This window comes from Carassius gibelio, chromosome A3 (assembly GCF_023724105.1).
Source record: "Carassius gibelio isolate Cgi1373 ecotype wild population from Czech Republic chromosome A3, carGib1.2-hapl.c, whole genome shotgun sequence".
NCBI lineage: Eukaryota > Metazoa > Chordata > Actinopteri > Cypriniformes > Cyprinidae > Carassius > Carassius gibelio.
The window spans coordinates 30,477,915-30,502,253 of NC_068373.1; the positions used below are offsets into that span (position 1 = coordinate 30,477,915).

Here is a 24,339-nt window from a genome sequence, read left to right on the forward strand (position 1 = left end):
CGACCAAAATTTCTGATATGTCAGAAATCCATCCGACCAACCGATTGCCGGTTGGGAGAGGTTAATCGCCTCTCGTTTCCCCTTGTACACTGCACGAACACTGCACGACAAACGACGCACGAAAATGCTGAAAATCGGCCCGACCCAAAAGTCAGAATTTGGCTAAAAATCCGATGAAAATCGCACAGTGTATGCCCGGCCTAACGCATCCAAATTCAGTTTCTGGAGTTTCTTCTAATGAGTTTAAATGAGGTGTGTTTGATTAGGGAGACACAGAAAATTTGCATGACGCCGCCCAAGACCAGGGTTGAGAAACACTGTTTTAGAATGACAGTTACTGAATTTTCATCTAGTCTCCCGTACTCATGTACAAATTGCCAGATTTGTTTCAAAATGTTATCTATGATTGCTGATTGTGGATTTTCAATTTCAATGATAATAATTGCTCATTAAATCAATGCATATGCAAATGAATTTTGTGTTTCTGTAAAATACTTTACAGTTGTTGTAGCAACTTTAATTTGGACCATCAGTTTTGTTTCCTCTGTGAGTAACATGTGCTCTCAAACCAGCATTTCTGGGATGGGAAGCAGGGACGCTAACTAGGACTCTAGTCCGTTGCCTCTATAGTGTCAGTTTCTAATGCACCTCTTGAGATCAAGGGAGTGAGGTTTTCCTGCACAGCTCTTATCAGCAGGCCTGTAACATGTGCAAATGCATTTGAAGACTCATACAAATCACGTTAGTCACATGACATTCGCAGACAAGCAGAGTACTATAAACATCCAACAAAATGTCTTAATAATGAAAGTGAAAAAAAGTGAAAGTCATGACATTTGCTAAGTATGGTAGTCCATACTTAGAATAGGTGCTCTGCATTTAACCCATCTAAGTGCACACACACAGTAGTGAGAAGTGAACACACACCTGGAGCAGGGGGCAGCTATATCCAGTGCCTGGGGAGCAACTGGGAGTTCAGTGCCCTGCTCAAGGGCAGTTCAGCCATGGGTGTTGAGGACGGAAGAGAGCACTGTTCATTAACTCCCCCCACCTACAACTCCTGCTTAAATCGCACTCAAATTGATTTGATTTTGAAGCACAACACACTGGCCCAACTCACCAATCACAGCACAACCTGGCCCAGTTTAACAATCACAGCACACCCTCACCCAGCTGACCAATCACAGCACACCCTCACCCTGCTAACCAAGTCGGGAAGTAGTTGAGAAGTCATGGACTAATGGTTAGAGAGTCGGACTCGCAATCGAAGGCTTGTGAGTTCGAGTCTCGGGCCGGCAGGAGTTGTGGGTTGGGGGAGTGCATGTAAAGTGCTCCCTCCACCTTCAATACCATGACTTAGATGCCCTTGAGCAATGCACTGAACCCCCCACAATGCTCCCCGGGCGCCGCAGCATAAATGGCTGCCCACTGCTCCGGGTGTGTGTTCACGATGTGTGTGTGCACTTTGGATGGTTTAAAAACAGAGCACGAATTCTGAGTATGGGTCACCATACTTGGCCTTATGTCACTTCACTTCACTTCACTTCACTTCACTTCACTTCACTTCACTTCAATCACAACACACCCTCACCCATCTAACCAATCATAACACACCCTGGCCCAGCTGACCAATCACAGCACACACTGACCCAGCTAACCAATCATAACACACCCTGGCCCAGCTCAACAATCACAGCACACTGGCCCAGCAATCCAATCACAGCACACCCTGGCCCAGATCAACAATAGCCGTGTTTCCACTGTCGAGCTTAAACCTGCTGGTGCATGCCAGTCGCATTTCCACTGTCACTTCCGGGGCTTGATCGTGTCTCGTTGGGGCTTCCTCTCAGGGCCAACAGCCAGGGTTTTCTGGCCCAACGAAAACCTTGGGCCAAAGCGGGCCAGCTGGGGCTAGAGGAGTGGTTCTGAACAAAAGCGGAGTTTCTCGCGTCTGGAGAGCGTCAGCGTGGATCATTTCAGAAAGATAACAGCTATAACATCAGCATTAAAGACTTTTTAAAATAAGATTTAAGGGGGAGAATTCATAAGAGTAAAAAAATCCCTCTTACTCAGCAGCGAGTGTTTGAAATGATGTGGACTACAATCACTAAATAAGGCAGAAATATTTATAAGCGATGTAAAAGACTGAGCACGCTAAACATTAACGTTACCATAGTAAACATGGTAAATGCAACCAGGAGAAATCAGACGTCAGTTTCTTATTCTCTATCACAATTGTGTATTTATTTAATAACATATTTTATCTGTCATAAGTCTTGTCTCGAGAGTTTAGCCCTGCATAGCACGTCATCAAAATATAATAATGATTTTTGTTCGGGAGCTTCTAAAAAATTAAAGAGTCTGCGCTGCGGATCATTTCTGAACGATAACAGCTATAACACCAGGGGCATGTTCAAGTTCAAAACGGTGCGCAACATTTTGCTACGGTTTCCGGGTTGAACGTCATGTTTCCTGGAAACGGCGTGCACCCGTGTGCAACGGGGTTTGAGATGTGTTTTCTCTTGTTTGGTGGGTGTGTCAGAACTGCAGTCCAATCAGCAGCAACATGTAAATAAAGCACGCGGTATTAAAGTGAACTCGCACAATGGCTTCAAGGAAAATAATGTACAAATGTGTTCGTTGCAGCTCGGTATATGACACAACTGAGGATATTAGAAGACATGTTTGTCGTAAGTTTTATTGTAAAAATATAGGATATCAACATAATGAAGTAGTTGTTTATATTTTGAGCTTCATTGCAAGTGTATGACATTTGGTATAGAAATAAACAATGGTAATTAAATGTTTTTTTTTTTTTAATGAAAAAGAAAATACAGGGTATTAAAACCGTATGAACTACAAATAAAGTCAGAATGTGAGGCTAAATAGATGGCTCCGAAAATTCTTCACAAAGAACACAAAGAATGGCCTTCTCAGCCGACATAGTTGCAACTCTTGCGTCATCAGAACAGTGTGTACAACGCATCACCGTTTCTGTTTAAAAAATGTTGTGCAACGTTTTGTCGGGGCTGAACGCAGCCCAGCATTAAAACTCCCTCGCCCAAATCCAATCACAACACACTAGCCCAGCTCACCAATCACAGCACACACTGGCCCAGCTCACCAATCACAGCACACACTGGCCCTTTATTTGTAAAACAAAAAAAAAATGTCAAGAGATATTTTTTTCAAAGCACTTTGTCCATTAAGAATTAAAAACAATGACATGTACATGTTCCTAAATTTGTTTTATATTTATTTAACACTTATTAACCGTAAATTATATACACTTTTCTACTATATAAGAAACTCCTAAATTAATTCTGCATATATGAATATTATTAATTTGAGATTAATATTACTTGTTCGCTCAGAAATACAAATATCTGTCAGCATTAAGTATAAAACTGGACCAATTATTCTGGTAAAATATACAACTGGAATTGGTTTATAAAATCTAAATGTCACAATGAAAAAAAAAATACAAATACACACTGGCTTTAGCAGACAGATCTATAGATAGATAGTTCTAGATCTAATTAACTGTAGGTGCTAAAGATCCTGGTAATTGCCTTTTGGTTTTGTAAATGCATATGCATATTTAAACAACATTAAAATATAAATGTACTTGTGAAAATATCGTACAGAACAGTTTTAATGAATATATACTTGATTCAAAGATTAAATCAGTTTATAGCTGAATGTTTGTTCATCTGAATGATGTTCGTTAATAGAGAAAGATGGCTCTCCATTCGTCTCTTTCAAGTCCTTTAAATTGTCCAAATAAAAATCCCTGGATTCTTATTTTCAAAACACATTTCAATTGGACTTATAAATAAAGATTGTAATACATTTTTTAAAATCAATCTGTTTTTTAATATCATAATTGTCCTTATGTTTTATTTCTGATATTCATACTTTGATTTCATCCTCTGTTTCAGTGAAGCTGTATGGCGTCCTTGTGTGTCTGAAAGAGGACGGTCTCTGATGCTCCTCTTCAGGTCTTCCTCCTCCAAAGTGACGTGCTAGCACGCTAGCAGCCTGCTGAAACCTCCTGGGCTCGATGGTGACGTCTGCTGCGATCGGAGTTGTCTGACATTCATGATCCATCTCAAACACAGAGCTCTGCTGCTCTTCTTCCTCCTCCTCCTCCTCCTGATCTCGATGGCTCCTATTGAGGCAGCATGAGCTGTCAATCAACTCCAACACCTCACTCATGAGGGAGGGGCCGAGGTCCACCGTGAAGGACGAGAGCGAATCAGATCGTGTCATTGAGACCTCGCTGTTCTCAGGTAAGGAACTCCGTCGACTATCTGAGCTGAGCAACTCAGACGTTTCAGCAAAGCTCTGGTCGAGACGAGATGAACGAGGCAGTGTGACAAAACCAGAACGAAGACCTGCAGGAGACAAGAGGAAAAATCACATGTTTCTGCAGACACTTTAAAACATTACCACATTAGATAAGTGTGTATATTTTAATAATAAAAACTGTAAAAACATTTCATTACAAAGTATATCCTTGGCATAACGTTTGAGAAAACAAGATCTCTTGGGGCTTATTATACACTTTACACCTTTTAGTAAGATTTTTTGGGTAACACTTTAGAATAGGTAACACTTGTTAACTATTAACTACCACATTTCTCTCAATAAAATCTTAATTTGCTGCTTATTAATAGTTAGTAAGGTAGTTGTTAGGTTTAGTTATTGGGTAAGATTAGGGATAAAGAATAAGGCCAAGTAGTATGTTCTTAATTAGCACTAATACATGGCTAATATTCTAGTAATATGCATGCTAATAAGCAACTAATACGTGTTACCTATTCTAAAGTGTTACCATATATGGTACTAAAAATTAATATGCATGTATATTCAGGAGGTCCGTAAAAGTTATGTTTATTTATTTGAATCTTTATGCACTTCATATTTTCATCACAAAGGATATATTCTCGGCATAACCGTTTGAGTGAGAAGTTGTATTAGAAAAAACGAATATAAATTTGAGAATCAAAATTAAATTAAATTTATATCTTAATTGGAGTAAAATTTGCTATGAATAACAGTGCCTGCCAAATGCATAAATGTTAATGAAATATAATATCTGCATATTTGTTTTGTGTATCTTTTGTTTTATTGACAGCAGCACACAGGAGCTACGTGAACAGATCCTGATAAAAAGACATCAGAGAGTCATTTATTCACTTACAGTGTATTTGAATTGACTCTTGTGTTGCAGTCAATGTCCAGTAAGTGGCAGGACAAGACCAATGTGCAGTATGTGGGTTTCATTTAGTGCTCTTTATTTCAGTCTTTCAGAGTTGGTTTTGGGCTCCCAGAATAAGGGAAATTCCAGAATTCCAGAGACATTAAACACACACACACCACCGAAATCATCACTGCACTTTTCCCTCATACACTCAACTATATGAGTCTCTGCTAAATTTTCTGCAGGTGTGTGTGTGTGTTTGTGCACAAACTGATCACAGGTCAGTCTGTCTTTGTATCTGGTCATTATAGATCGTATCACTGTTTTCTCAATGTCTCCTTTTCGAGTAGGATTGTTTAAAGATACAGTGTCAAGTTAAAAATAGCTCAACTTCAAACATAGTACGGCAGATCAATGTCAGTTTCAAACAACAGACCAATCAAGATTAATTAGAAAGAGATATATTTACATAAGGAAAAACATATTAAGTGTTCACTTAGAAATGGTGTATTGGAATTTAATTTGATTATGATTGCAGTATCTGTTCATTTCCGGCTGAACCATTATGTAAGTTTAGTTGTTTTGGTGGAGAAACCAAAAAGAACAGAGCCATGACTAAAACTGTGGCGCAGGAGGTGTCTCCTCCTGAGAGAAACACAGGTGAGGAGAGAGGGGTGGAGAATACGGTCCTGGGGCCGTATTCATGAAAACTGTTGGTGCTAAGAATTGCTCCTTGTGACAAAATTCTTAGAAATCGGGTGTTGTCTTTAAAAATTTAAGAAAAGATCCTAGTAAAGAAGAAAGTAATTCAGAAAAAATCTTAACCCTTAAAAGAACTCTTAAGACGCTAAAATGTTAGGAGTTTTGACAAGGCTTAAGATTTTCTTTAGCAGTGGAGAAAACCAACGGAACATGAAGAGGGAGAAGAAATGCACTGCACACTACGCATGACATGCAACAACGCAACCATGTTAGGGACTCAAATACAATCTTTCCTCACTTTGACTTGCTCTCAGGTTGGTCATGGATCTCTCTTTTAAGCCAAGACTCATAAATCAAAAAATGTAAGCTAAATTATGATCCAAGTACACACTTTTTCAGATTTCCAAATCTGGAGTACCAGTGCTCTATAGAGAACTTAAATGGATATGGTGATGGAAAAAAAAATATATAAAAGATGACGAAATAGGATTTTAAAGGGGTCATTAGATGAAAATCTTAACTTTTTCCATGTTTAAATGCTATAATTGAATGTCTTGTGTTCATGTTGTCAGCTTTAGGGACCAGCAACTGCATTTCGTTACAGATGTAAGTCTCAAAAAAGAAGAACCCAGTAAGTTTGGTTTTGTAAGCCTTTCTTTGCAAGCATGTGAGTAAATGAGCCGATCAGATTTCTCTCTCCTTGAAGGGATGTATGAAGGGGTTCTTAAAGCGACAGCGGTGTACTTGTTCAGACGCCTCGGCAAAAGTTAGCAGAAAACATGCAAACTCTTCTCCCGGTGGCTGCACAGACGAACACAAATCACTATTTAGAGTCCCAGTCTCAGAGGAGACGAGAGAAGAGTGGATTTATTTTATTTTTTGTGGAAATCCCAGAAGGGGGGTGGGGTGCACAGTAACTCATTATCATTTAAAGAGACATGCACCAAAACGGTTGGTGTGAGCAGAGTGGTTTTTGACAAGGCAAATAGCAATAATGATAATTATTACAATATCTACAACAAGAACTATAACGATGACTAGTGATAAACGTGATGATATATGTTGTATAATTGGTAAGTGTGGTGTCTGTGTTGGTACCGTAGGAGCAGAGCGGTTCGTCCGGTGAGCTGGTGGAGGTGGGCAACAGCGCCCTCATCAGGCCGACGTCGTTCATGTTCAGCTGAGGCAGAGAGATGGCGTTTTTAATGATGGGTGAGATGGGCGGCGGAGGGGACGAGAAGTCACGTGACCCTCCTCTCAGCCGGGGCATAGGAGTCTTTCTCACATGCTGCAGGGTTCGCGATAAAAAGCGCGTTGGTTTGGAGCCTGAGGGCGAATCCGGGTACCGTATCCCATCACTGTTACCTGATCCGCCGTAGTTACTCAGAAACGAAGTGTCACCGAAGACGTCCCCACCGCGGCCCACGTGCATGGTGTGGCGGAAGTCTCCGAGCGGCGGACTGATCATGTCCACCGACAGGTCGCTCTTAAACCGCCGTTTGCCCTGAGACGTGGACACCAGGCCCTTGATCGCCGGCAGCTTTCCCAGACTCATGGCGAGAAATATGACTTGAATGATCCTTAAAATCAAAGCCAAAAAGTCTGTCAAAAATATAAGCTGATGATGACGTACTACTCAAATTAAAACCGATGCCAGATGTGACTGCAGCAGAATGAATAGTACAGTAATGTCAAATAAGTATCAGAAAATATTACAAAAAAAAGTCACGTGGAACAAATTGTTTACAAATAAAAAAACTAGTTTAACGAAGTGATTAAATACCCAGAAGAATTAACATCAAATCATTCTGACAACAGATCCAGAGAGAAAACACTGGTGGAAAAAATACTAAAAAGATTAATGTTAGTTTTATGAAGCAATTAATCAATCAGGAAAAATTCACTTGAGTACATGTTAATGTCAAATAATCATTAAAAGATATTTAGAGGAAGATTATTTGTGGAAAAATACTTTAAAAAATCTACCTCGACAAAGCAATCAAAAAAAAAATGCTAAATTAACTTCAAATAATAATTTTTATAGATCTAAAGAGAGAAAAATGGCAGAAAATAATTGTATATATAAAGACATTAATTCAAACAGTAGTTTAAGCTAATTGCTAATAAGCTAATAAGTGTTTTTCTGTGAGCTGATCAGATTCACTTTAGAAAGAGCAGCAGAAACACAAAAACTCTCACTTTGATTATAATATCCTGCAAAAATGTCACTGAAGATCTGAAGCACTGTGACAAACTCTCAGGTGAAAGATATGAACGCCATCATAACTACTAATGAATACTTAGTACAATTAACCAAATGCTTTTAAGTGCTCAGACGTCTGTAATATATGAGCTGCACCGGTTTGTGAGCTGCTGCCCATCCCGAGCCGGAGTTTATAAATAACCTGTTAAAGAAGCCTAATAGGATTTACGAAGAACTTAAACACCTTCTAGCGAATGCAGAAACCCTGCACCCTCTCTGATGGTAGAACTAAATTATGTTTCTTGCACAAAAACACTTCAAAAACCAACTAACATGTCGCCATGCTTGTAAAAGAATCACTGAATCTCTTTAGAGACACGTTCAGATTTACATCAAGCAGAACTTCTTCCAAACATCACTTTCACACCATCACGTCTTTTACGTCTCCTTTAAAGCTGCATCTGAGTGCATGTCCACACCAAAGTTGAACAGCGTTTCTCCAGAAAAGTGAGGTTTTGTAAGATGAGTGACATCCAGGATTGTCCTCTTCCTTCGGCTTTGTCCCGATACACCTGACGTCCACCAGCGCTCGGAGAAGTTACTTTAGTGTTTCCGAATCCCACCGCAGGACTTCAGCATCGCAGGATCTCCCCAAACAGCCCGTCTGAAGCGCATCAGACGCACATATGATCCGCTGTGTTTGGTCTGTGGCTCAGAGGAGTCTGAACGGCTGGATTAGCTGGATTATTCGTCCTCGCTCTCTCCCTCTCACTCACTTCTTTTATTCTTCCTCTCGGCGGACCGTCTCAATCCAATTAGCCGCACGTCAGTCAGTATTTTCCTTTCACACCGTGACACGCATCCTGAGAAAGAGAGAGTCAACAGCAGATGACTAGAGCGATGCCAGGTCATCTTTATACAGTAATGATGAACATTTTTGTGGCATGTATATGCATATGGTATACTGTATGGTATGTATGCACATGGTAGTATTTCTTTTACCTATATTCTCATTTAATTTCAAAAACTTGAAAGATTAAAGTCTCTCCTGACAGACACACTCATTTACACAAATTAACATACAGTACAAACACACTTCTCCATCCAGACTGTTATTGTTGGGGTTTAATTACACCTCTGTGTGTTTCTCTACACACACACACACACACACACACACACACACACACTGGTTTAGCCCATCAGACAGTCTGAGGAAGTGAGTGGGAAGTAATGGGAACAGTCTGTGATGTATTTAGCTCGTGCTGCTCTCTCTCACTCAAAGACCATGCATTATGCTTTTTATCACGATTTTTCATGTGCATATCAACTCCTTGGCAGCCTGACAATATCTAGCAACATCATTAACATATTTTAAATATTTTTTAAAATCTGTTTTTATTTACAGAAGAAAAGTTTTTAATTTGCAGTCAATCTTTTACTACAAAAGCTGGCTAAAAACATTACAAGTTATATGACGTAGCAGATCCATATGCAACACATAATCATAGAGACACCTGCATATATATATATATATATAAACTATTAAGATTTTCAACTAATAACTGAACCATGTCATTGTCTGTATAACGTGTCAGTTTATTTAAAACTCTTCAGTTTAGCGAAAGAACACTTGTTTACTTACAATAACCGAACTCATAATAACATAATAAAATAACTAATCTTTCACATTAGTTTCTAATGTTTCTGATCAAATGTTCATTAAAAAGCCAATTTTATATTGCTTTAACGTTATACACATTTAATCTTACCTCAAACGCAGATTAATACCGAAGTTTGAGAGCGTTGATGAATAAACTCCAGACCAGACGCGCCACCGCTGAGCGCGCTCCCGAGAGGCGAGGACCACGCGCATGCGCACGGCGGATTCACAGTCATGCGCGTGCTTCTGGAAAACAGAGTTGACTTTTGTTTTGTAAAGACTCCGAGAGACACGACAAATAATACAAACATTTTACAGGAAGTTTGTGAACGTGTGAAATGTGAAATGATCCAAGTCCAAGTCACTCTCAAAAAGACCAGGATGAATTCACACTGATCGTTTCAGTTCTAATCCTGGATCAGCCATGACCTTTTGACCTTCAGGGACATTCGACCTCTGAACATGAAGCTCCCAAACACAAAGTATCTGCTATCAGGCTTTGAAGAGTTTAAGGAGGTGTTTTTGTGCAGAGGTTCAGAAGAGTGTACTGAAGGTGTTTACAGTAAGAGGTTTGTGCTACGCAGCTAACAGCTGATGTTATGAAGTTATGGACAAACATTCTTCCAGTAATATTAATGGAATGTTCAAATTAATCTTTTCTCAACACGTTAGCACAAAAAATATTATTAGTTGGTCATTTGTGCAACTTAAAAAAAATAAAATAAAAATAATAAAATAAAATTTAATACTTAGTAGTTTCAACATTCAAAAGTAACATTCCCATAACGTTAGAAAATTCTAAAATGGAATATGCCCTTAATGTTTTCTCTAATATTCTCAAAAACTTTTTTTTTTAAAACGTTTAAACACTATACAACTTGAATGGTCAGAGGGCATTCAGAATTAAGGTTTTCATGACTTGATGAAACTCATTTTTGTTAGTTGGGATATGTTTGTGTGCATTTGGTGTAAGTGCATTAGGAGAATGAACGTGACTTCTCCTAGACATCTTTTTTTACTCTGCTCCTCCTTTCTCTTCTTTTCCCTCTGATTCTCATTCCATTCATCTCCAAGTAAAACAATCTCCAGCCGAGGAACTTTATTCAGCTTGAAGTGAAAAAGGACTTGACGGCGGATGAGCGCTCCCACTGCGAGGACAAAATTTCTTTGCTGTCATCTGCGTTTCTTTTTCTTGTTCTTGTGAAGATCACTGTGTGGATTTGTGATCTTTCTTCTGTGCATATTCTCTGTTTCACAGGCCGATTCCTCCGCTCTGATGCTTGTGAACCGTCAGGCTCCTCCAGCTGCTGTTTCTTCTCAAAGTCTGTGACCACAGACACACCCTGATCCTCGAGCCAAACTGCCCACACTGGCTTTCCAGAACACTTTACCACCTTCTCACAACATTTATGCAACTTTTAATAGTGTCTGCGTACTGCCACTCGGGTTTATGAAGCCTCAAACTCTCCAGACGTCACACGAGGATCCGTCACGGTCCGGTTATGCTTAGAAATGGTTTTGCTGGTATTTTCTGGTGTGGGCTGATGGTTTTGACGATCCCAATGTTTCCATACAACATTGTTAAAGTGAATAATAGTGTAATAGTGTTTCTGTTGCTTAGAAGTGGTGACATGTAGCAACTAAAAAGGTTATAGGTTTGATTCCCAGGAAATATATTGACTGTTAAAATGCACTTAGAATAAAACAATCTACGGAATGCATAAATACAAAATAAAAAAAAATATCATAGTGTGTTTCTGATGGTTTTTAAAGAGATGTTGTAACCTCTGGACTGTCCAGTTCCCACAAAATAGTAAAAAACCATTGCCTCAATTGAATAAAATTTTATATAAAACCTTCTTTCTGTGCCTGAATTACTAATACATGAGGCATTTGTGTGAGAGTAGGTCTGTTTGAGGGGTTTGAGGTTTCCCCGCACCACTCATCCATAACCATGACATCATGCAGAGATAGAGAGAAGAGAATGATTCTCTAGTAATGAAGAGGATGATTGTGTTTTGGGGGATTTTGATCGCGGATGACTCGGCAGCAATCCCAGGATTCCCTCAATGTGTCTTTCACTGGAAACTCACTTTGTAGATATGAACACACTCTTAAAGAAACTGCACATAACCTGCTGTAGGCTACCCAGCTTCTCTATGACTGTTGTGTGTTTCAAGTTAAGATGTTGTATATTTAATTATCAAATTAAACCGGTCTCATGAATGTTCCCCCATGTTTCCAGGAAACATTGTTGCTTCTGCAGCTGGTGTCGGGACAACTGGAGCGCTCGGGGAAGCGTGAGGACATTCCCATGTTTTTGAGGAATCAATCACTGCAGAAGGAAGCTCACAGTCAGAGATTTCTTTATTTTAGCCTCCGCAGCAGAATTCCACAGCGAGCCGAGCGCCGTCTCCTTGGTTTGGTTTTCACAAGTTCACAAACTAGAGTCCAGAGATAACACTCACTGTACAGTTTGTGTGCTGAGCAGCCGCAGGAGAGAAATCTTGCACAACACCCTGATAGCACACATACATCCCGGAAATGTCTATTTGGCATCTGCAAAACATGTTTTTTAGTGTTTGCTCGTCTACAATATGTCTATACGAAGAGAAAAATCATAATGTTGTCGAAACGAACCCCGTTCACATGGATCTGTCACACAAAAGTGTTGGATTGAAAATGTAATATGCATGTGCACGACGCTTTTACAAATGTGTGTTTTTGTAGTTCATACTGAGACAATAACGGTATGGTTTTCAAAAACATGCATTTTTAAAAACCCATTTTCAAAAGTTTGCGTTTTTAGGCCCTCAAAAAGCTTTTTCATGTGAATCGCCAAAATGCATTAAAAGTTTTCAGATATTTTGATAAAAACAGAACATTTAGAGATCTGTGTTGTATTTAATATTTTGGAATGAAACAAACAATCAGGCAGTTGAGAGTTGGTATATCACACTTATATTGCTTTATGTGAGTATAGCCTACTGTACGCATCCCAATAAAGTTTAACACACCCAACTTCATATAAAGAGCTAGGTGATGTGAAGTTTTTCAACAAAATACAAAATCAAGCATTTCATATTTGCTATAAAGTAGGATATATTGTATGTACATATATATCACATTACTCGTGTACTGTATGAGAATAAAGATAAAATATATTATATATTCAACTTTATAGCCTAGAGCTGTGCAGTAGGCTAGTTATTTTTTTATTGCATCAATATAAACAATCAAGTGGGCAAGATTTACTAAAAGCTTATAGATAGTCACTTTCTGACTGGTTGAACATGGTGAAGTTTTTTTTTTTTTTTTTGACGTGTAGTTTGCCAATCAACTCATAATTAAAAGTATTTACAACAATTTTAACTTAGTACAAAACAGACTTCACATTAGGGACAGTGTGAGCACTGATGACTCGCATTAATTTGTTATTTGAATCAGTTTATTGAAATGACTCAAATTATTCTACCATATCAAACTTATAGTCACAGATCTCAATATGAACTCCAACATTTCTCATTACATTATTATTTTTTCTTATACTGTATGATACCGATTGATTAATCTGTGTCCGTGCTTCATACATATGAACAGAAAGATCTGAAAAAGATGCTCTTTTCTATTTCTTCTGAGCAGTGGAACGGTAATGTGTTTCTCCATCCGCAGCCGCTCTGATGATGTCAGATCTTATTCAGCTGTCTATTAATGGCTCAACAGCAGTTAAATGTGTCTGAAAGGAGTCATAAAGCGTCATTCTTCTGCAGCACAAAGCTCTGATTATGTGTTTGGATCAGACGGACAGAAGCTGCTGGACGCTGGGCTGTCCTTTGTTGCATTCCTCCCTCGCAGGACCGCTGGACGTCTCTTCTGCTTCTGGTCCAGTGTTCAGAGCTGTGCTGGTGGCACAGAGAGCCCATTGAGCACAAGACAGACGAATGAACCCAAGAAGCATGAAGAGACACTATAAAACTGTCAAACGCCGAGGTGAACATCTGAAACACATCATCAACACAATAGAGCTCAGTCAGGGTGGCATCGTACTGAATCTGCCAGGAACTAAGATGAGGCGGTGATAGAGGGACAGGGTGCTGCTGTTTAACAACATAACAATTCAGCTGAGGAAAAATCTTTACTAAAACTTTGTCCGTCCATGTAGAAATCAATATGGCATCTAAAGAAGACTTTCTACAGCAGGTACAGTTAATACATAAATTGTTTTATAATTATTATTATTATTGAGAACCAAGCATTCTGTGCAAACAAAAATACATATGCCAACATGTCAGGGGTATATATAAAGAAAAAAGACAATAAATAAGTAAATAAAACATCTTAAATACTGCATATTTTTGTATTGCTTTCAAGTTCATACTTTAAGATATTTAGGTAATTCTGTGCCAGAAATGTACCTATATATACTTTTTTTTTTTTTTTTTGAGGAAAGATAGACATAGCGGGGAAAGTTGTTAAGACCCAAAATCTTAAAGAACATTTTTTGAGTGGAATTTAATTGCATTAAATCGAGTCAAGAAGTTTAAATTAAAATAGGACAGGTGAAGGAGAGACGTGCATAAACAATCATGTCAATGAAGCTTTGACTCCTGAGAGAGAGAGAGAGGGGGGGGGGGGGGAGAAAGAGAGACACTGAGAGGGAGAGAGAGACTGAGAGGGAGAGAGAGAGATACTGAGAGGGAGAAAGAGAGAGAGAGACTGAGAGGGAGAGAGAGAGAGAGAGAGACTGAGAGGGAGAGAGACTGAGATGGAGGGATAGAGAGAGAGAGAGGCGTTTGTGTCTGTCTGAATGTTGCTGCTGTTTTCATTCCTCTCATCTCACTCGTCCATCACCTGTGGATCATGAGCGGTAAGACCTTCTTTAAGATCAGTTAATATAAGATCAACTAATGAATCAAATGTTTGATTCAATGATCCATTTAGCATTATGGGGGTGATTGCCCGTATGAAACAAAAATATATTGCAGTATATTGGAAAATATCATGTAATATATTAGGCATATATTCTTATATATATTTATTTTTTCCAATATATTGCAATATATTAAAAGTGCCAATCATTTGTATATTTTGCAATATATTATATAATATATGTATCATCAATATATTATTAAATGTATTCAATTCTATAAAATATTAGAAAATAAAAAGGGAAAATAATATATTACAATATATCACAATATATTTTAAGAAATATATTGGTAAATATATTTTCCTTTCGTAATGGTGTCTAATTATGATTCACTATTAGTGTGTAGTGAAGCCGACTGTTTGCTAGTATAGTGTCACTTAGTGTACTTTAATGAAAAAAAAAAAGGATTTATGTTGCATCAAATTTCACTTAAAAATTTGTAGTAAATTTCACAAGTAATTACAAGTGAATTAAATGTGACCGTAGAAAGACTGAAATACTTTTATTTTTTCAGTAATCTTTAAACTTAAGTTTAGCATATTAGTATTTTTATGCTAGCACTGTTAATATTGCTGTAGTGTTGTGTGTCTTGTTTATATAAGATGATCTGTTATAGTGTATGTGTGTTAGTGTACAGTAATGTTTTGTACAGTAGCTACCTACACTACATTCCTTCACTATGAAGCATTCCCTGAGATTCCTGCATGTGTTTGGACCTACCTGACCTGAACACAGACCTTATCTTCATCATCTCTCAGGAGGAAGACCATGGAAACAGTGTATTGCTGTGTTTCTAGACAAGACAATCACAAATAAGATCTTCTAAATGCCTCAAACTGTGCTCAGATTTGAGTCTGCAATTAAAAGTTGGAGATGTCAACATGAGTGATTTTATAGCTCTGCGCTCTCACTAGATGATGGCAATTGTGTCGTTAGAGTGTGTTTTCATTCCTGTGAAGGAATTTTAGAAGTATCTAGGCAAAGGTGATGGTTAAATGAATCGTAACCTCAGAGCAGTAATATTTTGCTGTGCAGGTTTATAAGCAGGCCTGGATGAAAGTGCAGTTTGTGTTTCCCTCCAGCGGTGTTATTGGACCATAAATATCAGGGGTGGTCTAGGGTGAGTGAAGATCCGGGGCCCAGAAAAATCCATGTATGTGACTTTTTATTTTAATAAATCAGAAAGATTTACCTTGTTTAAAATATACAAGAACAATAAAAACAAAAACAAATTTAAAACATGTTATTTAAAGTATTGAGGAAAATACATTTGCTTTTTGCAAACAAAAATTAAGAATTGCAAAACAAATGAAACAGCGCGAAAGCAATGATTTTGCAATAGCCTACATATTTTCCATGGTCTATTAATTTATTTGCAACTCTGCTTTTATTTTGCGAGTCAGTCTAGTTTGAGCTTGCAATACCATTTTCCCTTTGCGCTTCACTTTTCTGCACATCTCTCTTTGTGGCACTGTTTTGACGTGGGGGCGGAGTCAATGGACGGGGGCGTGTATGCAGCTCACTGATCCAGGTCCTGTTATGATGAGCAGAGACTTTCGAATGGATCGTTTATTTTTATTCAGTAGCATTAAAACATTCATGTTTTCGTTTAATTTACTTTATTAACAAATGTATGTGTATTAGCCGCGTTTGCTCAAGTTAAAGAAGTTGTCAACATGAACATCTTCTGTTTATTTCTCTCGATCTGCACACTTTTATAGCATGTATTTGCAAATCATTTGAGTCAGTTCGGGAGTTCGTAGCGGGTTCGCGAATCATTTGAGTCAGTTCGGGAGTTCGTAGCGGGTTCGCGAATCATTTGAGTCAGTTCGGGAGTTCGTAGCGGGATCGCGAATCATTTGAGTCAGTTCGGGAGTTCGTAGCGGGATCGCGAATCATTTGAGTCAGTTCGGGAGTTCGTAGTGGGTTCGCGAATAATTTGAGTCAGTTCGGGAGTTCGTAGCGGGATCGCGAATCTTTTGAGTCAGTTCGGGAGTTCGGAGCGGGATCGTGAATCATTTGAGTCAATTTGGGGATCGCGAATCATTTGAGTCAGTTCGGGAGTTCGTAGCGGGATCGCGAATCATTTGAGTCAGTTCGGGAGTTCGGAGCGGGATCGCGAATCATTTGAGTCAGTTCGGGAGTTCGGAGCAGGATCGCGAATCATTTGAGTCAATTTGGGGATCGCGAATCATTTGAATCAGTTCGGGAGTTCGTAGCGGGATCGCGAATCTCTTGAGTCATCTGACTCCAGTTTGGGAGTTGGAGCGGGATCGCGAATCATTTGAGTCAGTTCGGGAGTTCGTAGCGGTTTCGCGAATCATTTGAGTCAGTTTGGGGTTCGCGAATCATAGCTGTATATGGATAGGCATTTTTAACTAATTTAGTAGCTAGTTATAATTACGATTTCCACGCTTGTTAAGGTGTGAAATGTGAACTCGTATTTTTTGTTTTAATGATGTGCCTTTTAACAGTATCAAATATATTCAAAAACTAAACAAATCGTGCCTAAAAAGTGCATGCATCTAGGCTAATTTAAAGTTACATGATAAAGTCATACTAGTGCGCGTGCGCATTTTGAGTGCGTTCTTTCACTGCATTATTTGGTGTATTTAAATGCATATATGAAAGGATGTGAATGATCACAAAATTCAAGATATGAACCCTTTGTGCCAAAAGGGTTCTTTCTTGTCATTATAGAACCTTTTTAGCATAAAAGGTTCTTTGGAGTTGAGTAAAGAACCCCAATTATCCCTTTTTTTCTAACAGTTTGTTGTCATAAATATCACAGACATCCCAAGTCTCCCGGAAGTTCCGGGATTCTCCCGCATTTTGAAAGCAGCTCACTGAGACCCGCAAATTAGTTAAAATCTCCCGGAATCTAGACCGAGCGAGCAAAAGCGTGCATGTAGCGCGCGCACGGCAGAGAGGGAGAGGGAGCGAGAGACCTTGCGTGTGTGTGCTAATGTGCGTGTGTGCGAAGCGCATTTCAGACAGAGAGCGTCCTGATTGGCCTGTTTCTGCAAATCAACCAATCAATTTTCAGTGTGGGCGGGCTTTTATCTCTTCTCCCGAACAAAATTAATCAGTTATGTCTATCTAGAAACAATGAAGTTTTGCTGTTCCAAAACTGTCTCATAAAGGTTGAGAATGCCCAGGCTAAAAAAACTGCATAAACATTCAATAACGCTTCAGATATGCTGAGTCCCTTTTATTTGGTTTGTTTTATTTTATTTACTTTGTTTTAGCTTATTTTTATTGTTTTTTTTTTCTCAATCTAATTTGTTCTCCCTTGTCATGTGAACATTATAGAAAATGTCTTCTCAGATTATTTGCTGGAGGTGTGACTCTTAGTTTATGATACAATAAGATTTAAGATATTGTACATTTTGAGGATGTAATTTTTTTTTTCTTCTTTTTTGTCAGATGTTTTCATTGTTTATTATGATAAGAAGAAAAAAAAGTCTATCTAGATACAGGAGCACTATGGCAGAGGGAAAGTGCCACAAAAAAAAAAAAAAAGTATAAGACACATTTTACGGCAGACTACACGAATGTGTACCCGTCTTATAGATGTAAAACATAATGAGTCTTGCTCAAGCATTGCCCATGGCGGGTTAAATGATTGCAAAAGGCATGTTGAGGTGAGTTGACAAGTTTCATTTCATCTGCATATTATTCAGACTTGTTGCCAAGGCTACATGAAAACAACAAACTCTTTAGACCTGTTTAAAGTTGCAATGGAAAATAAATAAAAGCAGTTTACATAAATTGTATAAGCAGATTATATAAATAGTATAAGTAATCTACATATTTAAACATAATTAACAAATAATTACATAGGCCTATAGTTTATAGAAATAATATTTTATGCTTATCTTTTAGGGACCACAACATGTTAGGGAGGCTAAGCGCAGGGAAGTTCTCCAATTCAGATAGACAAAGTCTCACTGAGGTGGTGACTACATCTGAGATGTATTTCCTTCCTTTTTTGGGGGGTGGGGGGTGGGGTCTTCGGGATACCTCCTGGAAATGACTTTTTGCAGGTTGGGATGTCTGATATCATACAAAAACAAAGTGAATGAGATTGTACATTATCATACAAAGATAGCAGATCACCAAAACATAAACTGGAAAAAAGTAAATAAATAAAAGTAAATAAAAACCTAGTGTAGCAACTAGTAAAAGTAGAAGCTAGTAAAGTTCTCAATTACAAAGAAACAGCAAGTATCACATTAGTTAACATTGATAAGAAAGAATGAAATAGTCTTTTCTTTTAAAACATACTCAAATATTTTTTTGTTTTATTTACAACTTATAACTAAAAACTTTTTTTACAGAATAAAATAGTTTTGAATTTCCGTGAGAGTGTTGCATGCATTTGTTCGACATTTGGACTCATTGTGCTTGTGTTCTGTTAGTAGTGATGTACAATCACTGCATGAGATTTGAATCAGACAATCTTGCTCAGATTCGTTCACTGATTCATTGGTATGAAGGTGCATTAACTTTACTGATATAAGAAGTCTGCACAAGTCTAACCAAAGAGGTCTGAACTTCAAATAAATAAATATTGCAATGAATGTGCTTTTACCAAATGGACCTGAATAGAAACAAATAATTTTTCCATCATTCGTTTGCATTTTATTTATTTTTTCTCTAAAATGTGATTTAAGCAAGTCAGGTTTGAATGAGAAGTGGTTTGTGTTGAGTCACAGCTGTTTCGTGTTATGACTGTAAGATCGTAAAACTCTTCTGTTTTGTTTTGAATGGCGAATGGCTGCTGGGAGAGGCGAGTTCACTCCTTTCTCCGTCAGAGGAGGAGCAGCACGAGGAGCTGTGGAAGTAGTGCGACACAAACTGATTCGCATCTTAAACCTGGTCATGTTGAGACTGTGTCTGAGACAACACAAGGTGATCGACGAGCAGGACGAGGACGAGGTGCTGAACTCCAGTCAGTATCCACAGAGAATCATCAGAGCCGGGGAGATGCAAAACATGACACATGCTTTCCAAACACTGCGTCGTCATTCACGCCAAAGGACTTCACGAAACTACACACCAAAAGCCAGAGATAAAACATCTATACTGACAGTAGTTTTTGAGTTTTTAATAATTTTTTTTTATGACTGTCAAAGACCAAACAGAAAAATTGACAGTAGCAGATTTTCACCCAAAGAGGGGACGGTTTATTATTTAAAAAATATCAAGTTTAGTAAATAATGTATGAATATGAGAATTTTAGTCATGATAAAAAAAGTTACACTTTATTTCGATAGTCCACTTTAGACATTCTACTCACTAGAAGTAACTTTTTTAACTACATGTCAACTAATTATCATTAATTTGCTGCTACATGTCTACTAACTCTCAGACTAGACTGTTAGGGGCAGAGATGTATGAAGTACTAGAGACCCATACTTGAGTAAAAGTACAAGTGCTCTATCAAAAAAGTGACTTGAGTAGAAGTTGAAGTGCTCTTTAAACACCACACTCAAGTAGAAGTACTAAAGTATTCAATATTTTTTGTACTTAAGTATTGCAAGTAGTCTATTTTAAAATGTACTACTCAAGTACTGAAAGTAAAAGTAGAAGTATTGTGTTACGTAGCTATTAAAGAAAGTAGTCAAAAGTTTGAACATATTGTTTTTACTTTTTCAAATGATTAACCTAAAGGACAATCACAATTCCTTTGACTGTAACTTCTTGTAAACAAAAAAGGGTTACTAGGGTTAGTTAGCCCAATTTGCAAAATGATGTCATTGATAACTTACCCTCATGTTGTTTCAAACCCATAAGACATCAGAGGGTCATTTAGAATTTTTTAAAGCATCGAAAATACATTTTGGTCCAAAAATAGCAAAAACTACGACTTTATTCAGCATTGTCTTCTCTTCCGTGTCTGTTGTAAGACAGTTAAAAACAAAGCAGTTTGTGATATCTGGTTCGCGAACGAATCATTCGTAACCGGATCTTTTTGAAACAGTTCACCAAATCGAACTGAATCGTTTTAAACGGTTCGCGTCTCAAATACGCATTAATCCACAGATGAATTAAGCTGTTAACTTGTTTAATGTGTCTGACACTCCTTCTGAGTTAAAACAAACCAATATCCCGGAGTAATTCATTGACTCAAACAGTACACTGACTGAACTGCTGTGAAGAGAGAACTGAAGATGAACACCGAGCCGAGCCAGATAATGACTCGTTCACGAGTCAAGAACCGTTTCTGTCAGACGCGTCCGATTCGTGAACCGAGGAGCTGATGATACTGCGCATGTGTGATTTAGCGTGAAGCAAACCGACACACAGAGCGTCTGAAACAAACTGATTCTTTTGGTGATTGATTCTGAACTAATTCTGTGTTAATGTTATGAGCCCAGGTGCAGTCAACGCCAATGACGCCATTGCGTCGAGCGCAAAAGAATCGGTGAACTGTTTTCTTCAACTGGTTTATTGAATCGAACTGTCAGAAAGAAGTAAAAGTGGAAGTAGGAGAAAAATAATAATACTCTAGTAAAGTACAGATACCGCCTTTTAGTACTTAAGTACAATAGTGAAGTAGTTCTACTTCGTTACTATACATCTCTGGTTAGGGGTAGGTTTAGGGTTAGTGTCAGTGTTAGGTCTAGGTTTAGGGTTAGTATAAGTTGACAAAGAAAATGTTAGAAGATATTAAGCAGACAGTTTACTAATACTCTACTAACTGCTAGATGACATGTACTGTATTTTTCGGACTATAAGTCACACCTGAGTACAAGTTGCATCAGTCCAAAAATACGACATGATGTGGAAAAAAACACATATAAGTCGCACTGGACTATAAGAAAACATTACCGTCTCCAGCCGCGAGAGGGCCTATATGATTTCAGTGTAGACTACAGGAGCACTGAGCGGCATAGAGACTGTAGACGGTAATGTTTTCTCTTAGTTCATTTCTCTTGGTTCATGTCAAATTAATTTGGATAAATAAGTCGCACCTGACTATAAGTCGCAGGACCAGCCAAACAATTAAAAAAAGTGCAACTTATAGTACGGAAAATACGGTAGTTGCAAATTTACTTACTGTTAGGAGAATGTCTAAAGTGGACTATCGAAATAAAGTATAACCAAAAAAATATATATATATTCCATGTGTTTGTTTTGCTATTGCAATTTGCATTTTAAAAACATCTGGTGAATTCAATTAACTAATGTCTAACAGGTTCTTAACTAATTTGGGTTCACATATGTAATCAAGATTCAGTTTTAATAACAAATGTTTGCATAAATGGGTAAAACTAACTAATTAACTAAATACTATGTAACCAAATCATGGTAAAAATATGCCATTGCTTTGAAAAAGTCAGCATTTTCTTCCTACATGTACACCATTTTGACCAGTTTCACTAGCTTTAAAAGAGTGAATCATGTAGCACAGGCAGACTGTGTCTAATAGATTACACTTGTAGAAGAGATTTTCAATTGCTTTATAAAAAGTTACTATGCGTTTATGGATAGAGTTCTTATTGCATTTACACTGTTTTGTCCAGCTTCAAGAGCTTCAAAAGAGTGAATCATTTTGCATTTTTAGGTTCCATTTAATAAAATTACTCCTTAATGAAAACATTTGCGATAGGAGTCTTTCAGCATTATTCGGTTGCTCCTGTAATTGCATTTACACAGTTGTGACCAGCCAGTGTCATCAACATGCTTCCTGAGCTCTTTACAATAGTGAATCACTTTGCAAAGCAATTTGTTCAGTTGATTCAGTTCAGCTGATTCTCTCCCCCATCACTTATGTATATTAAATATGTAATCCAAACATTATTTGCATGCGGAGTACACTGTGAGCATGATAAATGTCTCACCAAAATTGGGTGAGTTTATCCTCAAAACAAGAACATATTTTCTCAAAATGAAGTGGGTTTATGCTTAAAACAAGAACAGTTTTATCAAAGATATGTCAGTTTGTGAATACCACAGATTTATCAAAATATGTGGGTTTATGCTTTGAGCAAGAACAAATGTATAAATTAATGTTGATAAAAACCTGTTATACTAAAACCACTCAGACATAAAATAAAAATGTTTACAAATCTGTATAGACATTGAAATAAATGCATAAAGTATTAACGCTCAGATAGAAAGAAAGTTTATTGTAATACATTTATTTCAGTTGTTTTTAGTTCTATATAATGAACTGTTATACTCATATATGTATTTTTCATGAAAGAAAAATGTAGTACATATTTCATGCCTTATTTACTTGTGCTAACATTTTATTTATTGCATGACATTTTTAATAATTTCTATAGATGTTTATTTAATTTTGCGTGTCTGGGGTGTTTGTAGTCTCAGTGTGGAATCTACTAATCATACTACTCTGTTTCTCTCTCTCTCTATATATATATGACACGGATGTTATGCTTATTAGTTTTGTTTGCCCACTGAAAGTGGATTTGACATTTAAATAATATGTATTTGGAAGATAAAAGTAATTAAAGGTCCATACAAAATAAAAGTCAGATTCATTCATGTAGCACTTTAAAAAAATATGTTAAACAAATTTCCATAGTTTGCTGCCAATTCCACACGAATGTCCAATGTTTCTGAAACTCTATGAAATTCTGAAAAGTGGACGTAAAATAATAGCAGACTTCATTGCACAAGATATGTATATAATAATCAAACAACAATAATGTTGATAAAATAAAAATTTTAGAAAATTGCTCACTGTTCTTGTTTGAAAACTTTCAAATACCTCAACACTCATTTTATTGCTTGTAATGTGTTTCTTTGTTATTCATTTAATTCTAAATGTAAAATAAAATTATACAGTTTTATTTGTATATTAATTTATTTTTATTTAATCATATTTATCTTATTCACTGTGTATCTGTTGTTGTTTTTAGCTGATTTTGTATTGAACTACCTAATTTAAGTGTTTTTATTATGTGTTCTGGTCAGTGTCAGCTGACCTTCAAATATGCTTTAGAAATAAAATGTACTAATTGTCTTATCAATTTGGGTATTATTTTAAAGAGCACTTTTATAATTACATTTTATAAATTATGTATTTAATGTAGTAAAACAGTTACAAATAAGTTTTTTTTTCTTTCTCTTTTTTGTGTTAAAATTCTCAGAATTGAATGACGGGACGATGCCCCGGATTGGCACCCATCTTGTGGAAAGTCTATAAATGTTTTTTTAATGTTTTTAAATTTTTTATTTATGTATGTTATTTTATATATTATTTTCTGCTATTTTGTCTTCCTATCTCTTTTAAAACCCTGTAAAAGTTTTTTTCCCTTGTTAAACAGGTTTAAATATATATATATATATATATATATATATATATATATATAAAACAAATTTAGCCTTGCTAATTAATAATACATATTTTAAAAAACATATTATACAGGTGCTGGTCATATAATTAGTATATCATCAAAAAGTTGATTTATTCCATTCAAAAAGTGAAACTTGTATATTATATTCATTCATTACACACAGACTGATATATTTAAAATATTTATTTATTATAATTTTGATGATTATAACTGACAACTAAGGACAATCCCAAATTCAGTATCTCAGAAAATTTGAATATTGTGAAAAGGTTCAATATTGAAGACACCTGGTGCCACACTCTAATC

General features: G+C 37.1%; 1 protein-coding gene and 1 long non-coding RNA gene across 6 annotated transcripts; one reads left to right on the forward strand and one right to left on the reverse strand.

The window, feature by feature from the left end:
• Positions 1 to 2,682: 2,682 nt before the first annotated feature.
• On the reverse strand, positions 2,683 to 10,017 carry cdc42ep1b (CDC42 effector protein (Rho GTPase binding) 1b). 5 transcript variants are annotated; one of them, XM_052538483.1, is made up of 5 exons: positions 9,881 to 10,017; positions 8,888 to 8,974; positions 8,503 to 8,775; positions 7,007 to 7,488; positions 2,683 to 4,397 (listed from the first exon to the last, which is right to left on the reverse strand). In XM_052538483.1, coding segments are annotated over exons 3-5 (969 nt in total). In that variant the 5' UTR covers positions 8,505 to 8,775; positions 8,888 to 8,974; positions 9,881 to 10,017; the 3' UTR covers positions 2,683 to 3,912. The 5 variants fall into 5 exon arrangements, with proteins under 5 accessions (XP_052394443.1, XP_052394457.1, XP_052394454.1 ...); XM_052538497.1 differs by lacking the exon at positions 8,503 to 8,775; XM_052538494.1 differs by having other exon boundaries at positions 8,539 to 8,974.
• Positions 10,018 to 14,482: 4,465 nt separating this feature from the next.
• Positions 14,483 to 23,412, forward strand: LOC127942766 (uncharacterized). Its single transcript, XR_008149403.1, has 2 exons — positions 14,483 to 14,638; positions 15,784 to 23,412. It is a non-coding gene; the product is annotated as an uncharacterized LOC127942766 (long non-coding RNA).
• The last annotated feature ends 927 nt before the right edge of the window (positions 23,413 to 24,339 follow it).